At 45.2% G+C, this 14,944-nt stretch overlaps 1 protein-coding gene across 13 annotated transcripts in view; it reads left to right on the forward strand.

Moving 5' to 3' along the window:
- The window catches only part of ATE1 (arginyltransferase 1), a 144,967-nt gene that overhangs the window by 5,335 nt on the left and 124,688 nt on the right, over positions 1-14,944 (forward strand). For 9 of the 13 annotated variants that reach the window (XM_060171147.1, XM_060171157.1, XM_060171153.1 and 6 more), the window contains exons 2-5: positions 1,569-1,632; positions 4,093-4,155; positions 6,713-6,816; positions 13,091-13,345. In XM_060171147.1, coding sequence (XP_060027130.1) covers positions 1,569-1,632; positions 4,093-4,155; positions 6,713-6,816; positions 13,091-13,345 — 486 coding nt within the window. Of the gene's footprint in view, positions 1-1,452; positions 1,633-4,092; positions 4,156-6,712; positions 6,817-13,090; positions 13,346-14,944 lie in introns of those variants that run through there. The other 4 variants (XM_060171149.1, XM_060171154.1, XM_060171158.1 and 1 more) reach the window with 4 other exon arrangements.

Here is a 14,944-nt window from a genome sequence, read left to right on the forward strand (position 1 = left end):
AAGGTGTATTTATTTGCCTGAGATCAGCATCTGCTCAACTGGCAACTATTGTCAGGGATTCAACTTGGGACATACTAGTTGCTGTGCCATTGTTACTCTGGCTGTCTTCCTGACCCGTTAGTTTTTATACTTAAAAAAGATGTTACTGTAGACTTGTCCTGTTTTCAACTTATGTGATAAAAATTAGTAATATATATATATATAATCTATGTACATATACATATGCATATACTTACGTACATTCTTTTTTTTTTTTTTTTTTTTTTTTGCCATCGTGGGTTTTGCTGGGGCTTCACACCTGTGTGCTTCTAACACTCCTGGTGTACTTTAAAAAATATTTTATTTATTTATTTTACCAGATGGAGGATGAGGAACAGAGAGAGAGAGGAGAGTCACCATAACACTGCTTCACTGAGTGTGAAGCTTTTCTTGTAGAGGCTCTCTCACGTGCTAGCCAGGGACTTGAACCTGGGTCCTTGTTCATGGGGTTGTGTATGTTCTACCAGGTGTTACATTCTGATCCCCTATACAAATAGTTTAAAGTAAAGTGTATGAGTATTTGCCGGAGGCTTGTGCATAACATGGGGGGCCAGGCAGGGAGTGTGATGCCCCACCCAGCACTGCTCCACTGCCTGTGGTGCGCCTGTGGTTTGAACACGGAGATCTTGGGTTGCTATGAGGGTGTATTTTCTAGTGGGTGAGCTACCTTCTGGGACCCAGAGGAATTTATGTATGCAGGAAGGTTTTTTTTTTTTTTTTTTTCTCTCTCTCTCTCTCTCTCTCTCAGCCAGGGTGCTGCTCAGCTCTGGCTTATGTGGGGATTGAACCTGGGACTTTGGAGCTTCGGGCATGAGAATCTCTTTGCATAACCACTATGCTATCTACCCCTGCCCCTCTTTCTTTCTCTTCTTCTCTCTCTCTCTCTCTTTCTTTTTTAGAGACCAGCTCATTAAAGTTTGTTACTGGGTCTGTTTTATGCTTTAGAGGTGTGGAATATACTCTGTTTACAATGGGCATCAGTATCTATGGGGTTACAAAGTCTGTTGACTAATCTTGAATTAAATGTAATTCACTCAAATGTGAAACATTAATCCCCCGATAAAGGAAAAAAAATGTTCACTTTGGTGTGTTTAATTCTTTAAAAATATTTTATTTATTTTATATCAATGAGAGGGAGAGAGATCAGAGCACTGCTCAGCTCTGGTTTAAATTTTTAAAAATATTTTATTTATTTTACATCAATGAGAGGAAGAGAGATCAGAGCACTGCTCAGCTCTGGTTCACGGTGCTGTTGGAGATTGAACCTTGGACCTTGGAGCCTCAGGCATGTCTCATTTGCATAACCATAACGCTGTCTCCCCAGGCCTTTAATTTTTTTTTTTTATTAGGATAGTGAATATGTTTCTTGTTGACTGTGTATTGTGTCAAACTAACCAGTGTGACATTTTCCAGGTGTGAGCTGGGTGCTTATTCTGGCCTAAAAACACCCACATTTAAAAACCAACATAGTACATTTGAAGACGTAAGAAGTCCAACCTGCTACTTGTGTTGTTCTGCTTGCCTTTTAGGAATGTGGGCGCACTCCTTGACAGTCCAGGATTACCAGGACCTCATAGACCGAGGATGGCGACGGTAGGGCGTCAGAGTGAGCGGTACCACTTAGGTCCTCTTCACAGTTGAAAACCTTGTACATCTTTAAAATGTTTCCGTTCTGTTGGAAAGAAGCTTATGAGATTTACCCTTTGTGCAATGCTTCTGTCCTCACTCCTTTTTAAGATGTTTATTAGGAAGATTTCCAGCTGCCCAGTAGACAGAAGAGAGTATGTCGCCACGAACCTTGTGTGGTCATCACCAAGCTTCTCAGTTCCTAGCACTTTGCCAGTCTTGCTCCGTGGTCCTTGTGACAGGCAGTAACTAGCTGTTACTTTAAAATCCCTTTGTATTCAAGCTAACTTTAAGTTCCCCCCCCCCTTTTCATTTTTGAGTTTAGATGTTAAGTTTTTGAGTGTTTAGTGTTAAGTTCCCCTTTTTTTCCCTATAAGTTCCCCTTCTTATTCCTGTTTGTGAAAGCCCCTTGCCCTTTCCCTGTTAAGAAACAGGACTAATCAGGGAAGGCCATCAGGTGTTTTGCAGAAGTTCTGTGTGAGGGCCAGCCTTATCAGGACCCCTGCACAGCCCCAGCGGTATACTGGTCGCCAGATGGCCTGGTATGACGGTAGGGGGATGTGAGGACCTAACACCTGGTCAAGCCTGATTGGTTGTCTGGTTTTGCAAGGTTTGAAATTAGCCCGCGCTTCTTTTTGTATGGACCCCGCTTTTTGCTTGGTTTAAAATGATTGGATTCCGCGTTTTTTGTAATATGTAATTGGACATAGATTGTAAGATGGAGTGGACCCCCTCCTCAAGTGTGTTCTGAATTCCTATAAACTGTGTGGTTTGAGCCCTGTGCGGGGTCGAGCTTGGTAGACTGCGGCCAGTCTCCATCTCGGCCCGGATTGCAGTTCGTCAATAAACATCTTTTGCTTCCTTGCAATGGATGGTGGTTTGATTTATGCTCGCTAACAGTCCTTCCTGTTAGCCCATGGTTCATGTGCTAAGTCCTAACTCCCTGTATGTTGGTGTTTGGAAGTGGGGCTTTTGGGAGGTGATTGGGTCCATGAGCATACAATCCTCGTAAACGGAGTTATTGCTCTGATAAGAGAGACTGTAGAGAATGCCTTGGCCCATTCTGTCATGTGAAGATAACACTCAACATATGACACGTACGCCGTGCCAGGAGTTGAACTCGGGACCTCAGTCAGGAAGCTGGCCCTCGCCAGACTTCAGTTTGACCAGCGTCTTGATCTTGCACCTGATCTTGAGCTCTCCAGCCTCTAGAACTGCAGCAGTTACATCTCTGCATCCTCCTACCAACCTGTGCGTTTCCTTAACTCAGTCTAGAAAGAAGGGAACTGAGAAGGTAGACAGAGGAAGAGGTCGAGGGACTGGGAATGCCTTGCTGAGGAGCTTGTGCTCAGGACCAGTGAAGGCTGTTATGCCAGAAGGAAGTGTGATTTGGAAGTGACCATTGCAGAGAGCAGAGAGACAGCAGGACAGGGTGTGGTGCTAACAGGAGACAGGAAGGCCGCGTCCAGAGATGGCAGTGTCCAGTGAGGTGGGGGAGACTCGCCGTCACCATCAGTTGCGGTGACTGAAGACGTGAGTTACAAGTGGGAGGCTCCCTGGCAGAGGGAGGCTTGCACGATGACTCAGGCTTCCGGGTTTCCCGTTTGGGGGCTGAACTCCCGAGTGAGTTTGCTCAGGCCACTGTAACAAAATCCCACAAACTGGGCGGCTTAGACAGTAGAGATGCATTTTTCTCACAGCTCTGGAGGCTGTGAGTCCAAAGCCTGGCGTCTGCAGTCTTGGATTCTTGCGAGGCCCCTCTCCTGGGAGCCACATGACTGCCTTCTCGCTGTGACCTTTATATCAGTCCTCATCCAGTCCAACCGGCCTCCTTATGTGGAAAGGAATTTGCACACAGAGAGATTAGCGATGCTCATAGTCAGGGAAAGGAAAGCTTGGTTTTAACTCAGTTCTGTAAAGGGATTATCTCACGGCCTGGGAGGATAAAACTTGGGCCTCTAGCATGAGGTCTCGAGTTCAGTCCTTGGCATCACATGTGACAGAGTGATGTTCTCGTTCTCCTCCTCTCTCCCTCATAAGTAAATAAAATATGAACAGACAATATTGGTCTTATCTCTAAATAGAGTCACATTTGTAGTACTAGGTGTTAGGACGTGGACATCTGAATTTTTGGATGGACAAAATCCAGTGCACAAAGTCATGATTCTGCATTAAACAAACAGTTATTTGTGTGACAGAGAGACGAAACAGCATCACTCAGCTCAGTCATATGATGGTGGCGAGGAACAAACCCGGGGCCATAGGCAGAGAAATCCTGTGCTTTGTCCCTTAAGCCGGCTCCTGGCCTGAATGTGCATCTTTGCACTTCATAGAGTTTTGCTATAATTCATCTTGTACTCCTGCTTTTGAACAAGTGAAGAATGGATAAGAAATAAGTTTTTAAAAAAATCTCTTTTTTAATTTTAGAAGCGGGAAATACGTGTACAAGCCTGTCATGAACCAAACATGTTGCCCTCAGTACACAATAAGGTAAGATTTTTTTTTTCCCCCCTTAGGGGAATTATGTAATATAATGTGAATTTCCATTCTAGGTAGAGGTCCTTTGCAGGGCCAATTAGATGAGTTATTTCTTCTCTACATATCCATACTTTGTTTCTCTACTCTGACCCGTAGCTTTTAATAACGCTGTGTAATTACTCTGCTTACAGATGCATGAAGCAGTTATGTAGCCAGCAGTGCCGTAGGGTATTGGGACAACAGTGGTAGATACTCAACCTGTCCCTAGATGGCAGATTGATAAAGAATTAAGCTCAGGGCCAAATCGCTTAGGACTTTCCACATTCTAGTTGGTACCTGCCACAGTGGCATTGAGGAATTGCTGTAGGATCCTGGAGGAGGAGGGAGGAAGGGCTGACACTCCATCTGCCACACTGACTCAGGGGCCAGTTTTCTGCAAACTTAAAACACAGAATCTGTTTTCCGTCAAGTGTCGACGTGATTTTTTTCAATGTCTTGGGCGTCTCCCTTTCCCACTGTCACGTGGAAGGATTTTCCCTCTCAGCTGGTGAACAGCCTCCTTCTCCCTGAAGCCCTTCTTCCGGCAGAAACTGGGGAAAGGGCGTTAGGAGGAGAATGTTGCCGGTTCACTGTGTCCTCTGTTCTGGATAAACAAACAAACAAACACACTTGTACCCATCCCTTTTCTGTCTTATCACTACAGCTGTTTCTCTTATTTGCTCTGAGCTTGTTGGAGGGTTATTGACTCTCTTGAGAATTTGATGAAAGGTTTATAGGCTCTCTAATGTGGGAGGGGACATAGGGAGACAAAAACATATGACTTTATATACTCTTTTAGGTCTATCATGAACTCTCAAAATTCTACTGTTTCTGAGTTAAGAATCCTTGCTTTGATCTAGCTAGACACCGAATTGGCAGGTCATAAAGAAAAAATTAAGTGTCTGATTCACTAACATCCTTTAACTTATTCGTGTTATTCTGTTTTATTCCTGTTTGCTTATTAACAAGAAAGTGACAGAGAGAATCAGCATATCACTCTGGCATCTGTGATGCCAAGGATCAAATTTGGGGCTTTGTGCTTCTCAGCCTTCCTCTGGAGCCACTGTGCAGCCTCCCAGACTGCTATTTTTATGATGTGTGGAAGGCTCACTTCCAGGGAGTTGGGTGGTAGTGCAGCGGGTGAAGCGCATGTGGCACAAAGTGCAAGGACTGGCATAAAGATCCCGGTTTGAGCCCCCGGCTCCCCACCTGCAGGGGAGTCGCTTCACAGGTGGTGAAGCAGGTCTGCAGGTGTCTCTCTCTCTCTCTCCCCCTCTCTTCTTCTCTTCCTCTCTCCATTTCTCTCTGTCCTTATCTAACAGTGACGACATCAATAACAACAATAATTACAACAACAATAAAAAACAAGGGCAACAAAAAGGAAAATAAATAAATATTAAATATATATATATAAAAGATTTAAAAACAAAGAAAGAAGGCTCACTTACTTTAGGAGAGAGAGGAGAGGAACACCATAGCACTTCTGCACTGTTTGTGAAGCTTGCCCCGCGCACGGCACTCTGGGTTGGGGCTATGGCTTTGTCTTGATTTCAGTACATAGCACCATCAACCTGAAGTTTCCTGTTTTTAGTACAGTGTTACTGCTTTCAGCCATGTCTTCGACTCTTCCATTTTTTTTAAATCTTTTAAAATCTTTATTTATTTATTGGATAGAGACAGCCAGAAATCGAGAGGGATAGAGAAGGTGAGAGACAGAGACACCCACAGCCCTGCTTCACCACTCGCAAAGTTTTCCCCATGTAGGTGGGGACTGGGGGTTCGAACCCAGATCCTTGCTCATTGCAACATGTGCACTCAACCGGGTGCGCCATTGCCTGGCCTCTCAACTCTTCCTTTCAAGAGACTATAGCCTTTCTGAAAGTTTGCAGTTTTCTGTGGAGTGGGGAAGGGGCCTGTCACCTACTTGGTCTGTGAAAGACCTTCGAGGATCCTACTTTTAGAATCAGCCTCACTCATTTGAGATAGCAGGTATCAACAATCCTTAAGACTCTGGGGGAACATAGAGAAAACAAACAGGTTATTTTGCATTTCCCACTTTCAATTTAGGATTCACCTTTCTTTGACAAATCAATTACATATGTACATATCTTTCCACCTACAAATATTTCTCTTATTCTCTCTTTTTCTTTCATTTCATCTCTTTTTTCTTTCTTCTTTCTTTCTTTCTTCCTTTCTTTTCTTTTCTTAATTATCTTTATTTATTGGATAGAGACAGCCAGAAGTCAAGAGGGAAGAGGGTGATAGGGAGAAAGACATTTCTCATATTCTCTTTTACCCCAGTATTTTGCGTCGTTTTTTTTTTTTTTTTTTTTTTCTTCTGTTTTGGTATTCCCTTGACTGTAGTCTCTAACTGATTTGTGGTGGGCTTAAAAGTTACTGTAAGCACTCTTTACCCAGAAGTTGAAGGCATGCACTTTGCCTCATTCTGCCAAATACTACCCATGAATGGTTTCACTTCTTCAAAGCCTGAGTCACTTTCTAACTTTTTTTTTCCTTTTTGCTTTCCCAGGTGCCAACCTTTAGAGTTTCAGCCATCCAAATCTCATAAGAAAGTTTTGAAAAAGATGTTGAGATTTCTGGCTAAAGGTGACATTTCCAAAGGAAATAGTAAGGGTAAGATGCAATCAAGCTTTTTAGCACAACTTTCTTTGCCAAGGTTCTCTGAGTGTGTCATCATCTTCTTTTTTTAAATATGCTTTTGAATTATCTTTCTTTTAAAAATATTTTTAAATCTTTATTTATCTATTTATTCCCTTTTGTTGCCCATATTGTTTTATTGTTATAGTTATTGTTATTGATGTCATTGGTGTTGGATAGGGCAGAGAGAAATGGAGAGAGGAGGGGAAGACAGAGAGGGGGAGAGAAAGACAGACACCTGCAGACCTGCTTCACCGCCTGTGAAGCGACTCCCTGCAGGTGGGGAGCCGGGGGCTTGAACCAGGATCCTCATGCTGGTCCTTGGCGCTTTGTGCCACCTGCGCTTAACCCCCTGCTCTACCGCCTGACTCCCCATAAAATATTTTTTGTGGGGGCCGAGACTAGGTAGCATAATGGTTCTGCAAAGAGATTCTTATGCCTGAGGCTCCACAGTTCCAGGATCAGTCCACCATACTGACATAAACCAGAGCTGAGCAGTGCTCTTCTTCTTCTAGCGTTTGCCCTTCTTCCGTAGCCAGTCAACAGCGTCAGGTTGAGCCTGATATAAAGTTTCGAGATCTCCTTTGAATCTGGAGAGGTGGCAGTCGTTGACTATGTGGGTCATAGTCTGTCTGGAGCGGCAGGGACAGTTCGGGTCGTCTCTGGCTCCCCAGCGATGGAACACAGTGGCGCACCGGCCATGGCCTGTTCGATAGCGATTGAGGAGGGCCCAATCATAACATGCTAGGGCAAAGCCGGGTTGACGCTCACAGGGGTCTGTGATGAGGTGTTTGTTCTTTACCTCAGCTGACTGCCAGCTCTGTTTCCAAGAGTCTGGAACAGAGAAGTTCAGTGTAGGCGTAGGGGACCAGATTGGGTGACGAGACGTCAAGCGTTGGACAGGGTGGGCGAAGATATCCGCGTATATTGGCAGGTCCGGTCGAGCGTAGACGTGGGAAATGAACTTAGATGATGCTGCATCCCGACGAATATCTGGCGGGGCGATGTTGCTGAGAACTGGCAGCCATGGAACCGGGGTGGAATGGATGGTTCCAGAAATGATCCTCATGGAGGAATATAATTTGGAATCGACCAAGTGGACATGGGGGCTACGGAACCATACTGGGGCACAGTATTCTGCAGTGGAATAGCATAATGCCAGAGATGATGATCGTAGCGTGGAAGCGCTCGCACCCCATGAGGAGCTGGCCAGTCTTGCAATGATGTGATTCCTCGCGCCCACCTTTGCTGCAGTTTTTATGAGATGTTCGTGAAATGACAGGGTGCGATCGAGAGTAACGCCAAGATAGACTGGCTGGGCTTCATGCCGGATTCTCGTATCGCCAAGCTGCACATTAAGCTCACGCAAGGCCGAGGCATGGTGTAGATGGAAAACAGATGATACCGTTTTTGCAGTGCTAGGGATTAGTCGCCATTGTTTACAGTCATCAGATATCAGAGACATGTCTTTCGTGTTTCCTCGAGGATGTCGAACTTGGATGCCTGAGTTGCACAGCAGATGTCATCAGCGTAGATGAACTTCCTTGAAGAAGTGCTTCCTTGAAGCAGTGCTCTGATATTAAAAAAAGGATTTTGCCTGGGCCCAGCAAGGCAGCTTTCCTGGGAAGGCACCTTCTCTGTCATGCTTGACTCGGGTTCAAGCCTGGCCCCCACACAGTTGGGGAGGCTTCAGCACTGCAGTGTTTTTCTCTCTAGTTTTAATGTCTCTCTAGTTTCTCTCTGAACAAGTCAGTCTGGAGTGTGAATCCCTGCTGGCAACAGCAACAGAGGCTTTGCCTGAAACTCTTTTTCCTCTTTTTTAATGTATTATTATTTTTCAGCCAGAGCACTGCTCAACTCTGGCTTTTTAAAAAAAATATTTATTCCCTTTTGTTGTCCTTATTTTTTTTATTGCTATAGTTATTGTTGTTGTTATTGATGTCATTGTCAGATAGGACAGAGAGAAATGGAGAGAGGAGGGGAAGACAGAGAGGGGGAGAGAAAGATAGACACCTGCAGACCTGCTTCACCGCTGAAGCGACTTCCCCCTCAAATCTGCCTCATGGTGACGCTGGAGATTGAGTTTGGCACCTTGTAGCCCCAGGCACGAAAGCCTGCATCTCCTTTCTGCTCTTTCCCTGCCCTGAAACTCTTCTTCTTCTGAACCTAATAGATATTGTGCTGAGAGCGGCCAGAGATGTAGGGTGATAGATATTGATAGATATTGCATGCATGAGTCATTGACTTCTATTCCTGGCGCCAAAGGTAAATATAATTAGGAGTGAATTTCCTAAGAATAATTAATAACGCTTAACTACTTTTTTTTTTTTTTTTTTTTTGCCTCCAGGGTTGTCACGGGGCTTGGTGCAAACACTGAATCCTGGTGGCCATTTTTTCCATTTGGTTGGATAGGATAGAGAGAAATTGAGAGAGGAGGTGGAGGTATAGGAGGAGAGAGAAAGACAGACACCTGCAGACCTGCTTTTGAAGCATCTCCTCTGCAGGTGGGGAGCCGAGAGTCAGTACCCAGATTCTTGTGCTTAGTACTATGTGCGCTCAGCCTGGTGCCCAGTCCCCTTCCGGTCCCTTCAGCCTTGTATACTTTGCTTTCTTGGCATGGTGTACCACTGGAGCATAACAGCTGGTAATGCCACCACTCCCACTGGCAGGGTCTCATCCTGGGAGCCTCCCACTGCAGTTTTAGTTTCATTCACGGCCGCATCCTCCTCGTCTTCTCTGTAATCTCTGATGATGGCCTGACGAGCAGGACAGGCAAGCTCTTTGCCCTCCTGCACCATCTTCGGTGAACGAGGATCCAGTACTTGGGACAGACTGGGCAGAGTCGGTATACCAGCTTGTCTGAAAGACTCAGGTCTCAAAGGTTTAAGGGCAGCTGGGGAACTGGAAACATCAGGCTTTTCTGTACGATTGTTAGTATCGTATGTAAATCACCTTAGAGATTAAATAGATTTGCTGATTAGTCAATGTAACACCTTTTTTTTTTAATTAATTAATTAATTAATTAATTATTTTCCCCCTTTTGTTGCCCTTGTTGTAGCTTCGTTGTGGTTATTATTATTGCCCTTGTTGACGCAATTCGTTGTTGGATAGGACAGAGAGAAATGGAGAGAGAAGGGGAAGATAGAGAAGGGGAGAGAAAGATAGACACCTGCAGACCTGCTTCACCGCCTGTGAAGCGACTCCCCTGCAGGTGGGGAGCCGGGGGCTCGAACCGGGATCCTTACACCGGTCCCTGCGCTTTGCGCCACATGCGCTTAACCCACTGCGCCACCGCCCGACCCCCTTTAATTTATTTTTTATTTAAGAAAGGATAAGTTAACAAAACCATAGGGTAGGAGGGGTACAACTCCACACAGTTCCCACCACCCAATCTCCATATCCCACCCCCTCCCCTGATAGCTTTCCCATTCTCTATCCCTCTGGGAGCATGGACCCAGGGTCATTGTGGGTTGCAGAGGGTGGAAGGTCTGGCTTCTGTAATTGCTTCCCCGCTGAACATGGGCGTTGACTGGTCGGTCCATACTCCCAGTCTGTCTCTCTCTTTCCCTAGTAGGGTGTGTGTCTGGGGAAGCGGAGCTCCAGGACACATTGGTGGGGTCTTCAGTCCAGGGAAGCCTGGCCGGCATCCTGATGGCATCTGGAACCTGGTGTCTGAAATGAGAGTTAACATACGAAGCCAAACAAATTGTTGAGCAATCATGGACCCAAAGGTTGGAATAGTGGAGAGGAAGTGTTAGGGGGATACTCACTGCAAACTCTAGTGTACTTCTGCTTTCAGGTATATATTTTACAGTAGTTTACGGATACGTGTGATCATATGCTTTCTCTCACAGAACCTGGTCTATATCTAGGTTTTGGGACTTTGTTAGAAAGTGAACCACCTGGGATGGAGTTAGAGAATGCTATGAAAGGAAAGGTCTCACCCGAGTGATGAAGCTGAAGGGTTGTCATTCCACACGTGAAGAAAAAATTTTAACTATTTATTTATTTTCCCTTTTGTTGCCCTTGTTGTTTTATTGTTGTTGTTATGGATGTCATCATTGTTGGATAGGACAGAGAGAAATGGAGAGAGGAGGGGAAGACACAGAGGGGAAGAGAAAGATAGAGTCCTGCAGACCTGCCTCACTGCTTATGAAGCGACTCCCCTGCAGGTGGGGAACTGTGGGCTCAAACCGGGATCCTCACGCTGGTCCTTGCGTTTTGCACCACCTGCGCTTAACCCGCTGTGCTACCACCGCCTGACTCCCACTTTTTTTTTTTTTATCTTAGTGACTGTGAATCGTGCTCTGGATTTCAAAAATTAATCCATGAGTTTACTTGGAGTCAAATGCTACTGACTTTCAGATCTGTGGTTGATTGTCTTTTGTGTAGTTCTCATATGGGCTGTTTATTTGACTTAATTTATTTATTGAACAAGACAGAGAAATTGAGAAGTGAGTGGGGAGATAGAGAGAGACAGAGAGGCACCTGCAGCACTGTTTCACCGCTTGCAAAGCTTTCCTCCTGCAGCTGGGGGCCAGGGGCTTGAACCCATGTCCTTGCGTCTTGTACTGTGTACTCAACTGGGTGTCCTACCACGTGACCCCCTTTATTTGACTCCTTCTAGGATTTTGAATTATTTGTGTCTGCAATATAACTCGGGGCTGACGTACTCCCTCGAGTACAAGGCTAGCCAGCTGTGATATAGAGACATCCGCATGGGATGACTAGATACTGACAGACGTGTGCTTTGCTGCTTTCCATGCAGAACTGGCCGGTCCAGGTCTACCTGCGTCTGTGCTCCACTTCTCTCCTCCATTCTGCAGTCCAACATGTGTTTTCCGTGGTGCTTCTGATTTTCACAGACCCAGCAGGTGCAGAGGGGAAAGGTCACAGGCTCAAGGTCACTAATCTCTTAAGAGAAGGGAGAAAAATTGGGCATGTCAGAGTACTTGTCTTCTCTTGTGAGAGCTTGGTTACGGCTTACCGAGGACTGGCTGGCTGTGGTGTGGGTGCCCATCTTTTTTTTTTTTTTTTTTAATTTAAGAAAGGAGACATTGACAAAACCGTAGGATAGGAGGGGTACAGCTACACACAGTTCCCACCACCCAATCTCCATATCCCACTCCCTCCCCTGATAGCTTCCCCATTCTCTATCCCTCTGGGAGCATGGACCCAGGGTCGTTGTGGGTTGCAGAAGGTGGAAGGTCTGGCTTCTGGAATTGCTTCCCCACTGAACATGGGGCGTTGACAGGTCGGTCCATACTCCCAGTCTGCCTCTCTCTTTCCCTAGTAGGGTGGGTCTCTGGGGAAGCGGAGCTCCAGGACACATTGGTGGGGTCTTCAATCCAGGGAAGCCTGGCCGGCATCATGCTGGCATCTGGAACCTGGTGGCTGAAACGAGAGTTAACATACACAGCCAAACACATGGTTGAAGTGGGTGCCTGTCTTAATAGGAGTTCTGTCACTTGGGAAGACGGGGTAGTGGATTTGGTGGGCGCATGTTGTCACCTTCCCCTCCAGATCAGGGTGGCGTTTTTTTTTTTCTTTTTCTTTTTTTTTTTAATATTTATTTTATTTTCCCTTTTGTTTTCCTTGGTTTTTTGTTGTTGTAATTATTATTGTTGTTTTTGATGTTGTTGTTAGGACAGAGAGAAATGGAGAGAGGAGGGGAAGACAGAGGGGGAGAGAAAGACACCTGCAGACCTGCATCACCTCCTGTGAAGTGACCCCCCCCCCCCCGCCCGCAAGTGGAGAGCCAGGGGCTCGAACTGGGGTCTTTATGCTGGTCCTTGCACTTCATGGCACGTGCATTTAACCCGCTGCACTACTATAATGTACTTTTTTTAAATTCCCTTTTGTTGCCCTTGTTGTTTCATTGTTGTAGTTATTGTTATTGATGTCATTGTTGTTGGGTAGGACAGAGAGAAATGGAGAGAGGATGGGAAGACAGAGGAAGAGAGAAGGACAGACACCTGCAGACCTGCTTCACTGCCTATGAAGCGACTCCTCTGTAGGTGGGGAGCCCGGGGCTCAAATCGGGATCCTTACGCTGGTCCTTGCGCTTTGGGCCACGAGCGCTTAACCCATTGTGCTACCTCCTGACTCCCGAGTGGCATTTTTCCCATGCGTCTCTCTTACATGCTGCCTGCTGACCGACTGCCCTACTGGAGCTGCTCCTTACACTTTGCTTAATTGTGTCTGTGTCTGCGGGCCTGGCTTATGGACTTTGATTTCTCCTGATTCCTAGATGAGCCCATGGAGCCCATCACGGAGGATGCTGTTGCTGGCGACTTTGCATTAATAAACAAACTGGACATTCAGTGTGACCTGAAAGCACTCACAGATGACCTCCAAGCAAGCTTACAGAATGAAGAGAAGAGGAAAGGGAGAAGTTGCAAGAAAGAAGACTCAAAGGAGTTAATTCATCCCCAAGACATAGAAGAGAAGCTGGGTTCTGGAGAACCATCGCATTCCGTGAAACTGCCTGCGGGTCCTAAACCAGGTAGTGAATGTTCGTTACTCACCCCTGAAGTCCTAGATCAGCATCTTTGTGCTTGAGACACCAGTCTCTGGCCACTGTAATCTCAGCAGTTAAAAAAGAAAAGTTCGGGAGTCGGACTGTAGCACAGTGGGTTAAGCGCAGGTGGAGCAAAGCACAAGAACTGGCATAAGGATCCCGGTTCAAACCCCGGCTCCCCACCTGCAGGGGAGTCGCTTTACAGGCGGTGAAGTAGGTCTGCAGGTGTCTATCTTTCTCTCCTCCTCTCTGTCTTCCCCTCCTCTCTCCATTTCTCTCTGTCCTATCCAACAACGACAACAACAATAATAACTACAACAATAAAACAACAAGGGCAACAAAAAGGAATAAATAAATTAAATAAATATTTAAAAAAAAAAAAGAAAAGTTCATGACATCTGTAAAATAGATCTCTTTTATATAACTTGTTATTTCGATTTAGATCGCTAGATATTTTTTAATTGCTAGGTTAAAAAATCCCTGAGAACTTCAAGCATGGACAAATGGAGCCTGAATGTTATCTTGACATTTCACGTCCCCTGTTCCTCATGGTCATTCTTGTGCCATTTAACTTTATCCTTTCCAATATTGATTCTTTTTGCTATCTGTTTCTGTTATTTTGACTGGCCCTTGGTCTTTGGAAAGGCCCTTAGGTTCAAATATTAATTCAGTATGAAACTTCCTGTCATTTAAATCTTTTTTAAAATTTTTTTTAAAAAAGTGTACTACCTTTATTTCTTTGCTTATTGGGTAGAGACAGCTAGAAACTTAGAGGAAGGGAACATAGAGAAGGACAGTGACCGACACCTGCAGCCCTGCTTTACCACTTGCAAAGCTGCAGGTGGGGACTGGGGGCTCGAACCCGGGTCTTGCGCATTATAACATATGCACTCAACCAGGTGTGCCACTACCCGGCCCAAAATCTTCTTGTTCTTGGTTGGTATATGATCTGTGAATGTTACGTTTCAGCAGTTCTCCTTTAAAATTAAAAAAATGAAGTCTTATTTTTTAATTTTGAAAATGGCTTTTAAAAACCGACAAAGTGGAGTCTAGGAGGCACTGCAGTGGCAGCACCACAGTCCTGCATGCCCGAGTTCCCAGAGTTCCCAGGTTCAATCCCTCACATCACCAGATGCCACTTAGCTGAGCAGTCAGTGCTCTGGCTTTTCTTTCTTTATCATCAAAATTAAAAAAAAAAAAAAGGTATACTTAAACATGAGGAGGGGCCAGGCGGTGTACACATTACAGTGCGCAAGGACCCAGGTTCAAGCCCCTGGTCCCCACCTGCAGGGGGGAAGCTTCACGAGTGGTGAAACAGGGCTGCGGGTGTCTCTCTCTTTCCCTCTCTGTCTCCCTTTCCCCCTCAGTTTCTCTCCATGTCTACCCAGTAATAAATAAATAAATAAAAATCACAGTTGTATTCATCATAGGAAAAATGAGTAAAGAGAACACTCCAAAAAGAAACAAAACAAAGAAGGAACAAGAATCCTTTTCCTGTTTCTAAATCCAAGTAAATGTCCATTAACCTGTTGTGTATTTCTTTCCAGGTTTCTGTATTCATATTTTTCATCTGTATTCATACTT

This window comes from Erinaceus europaeus, chromosome 14 (assembly GCF_950295315.1).
Source record: "Erinaceus europaeus chromosome 14, mEriEur2.1, whole genome shotgun sequence".
Lineage (NCBI taxonomy): Eukaryota > Metazoa > Chordata > Mammalia > Eulipotyphla > Erinaceidae > Erinaceus > Erinaceus europaeus.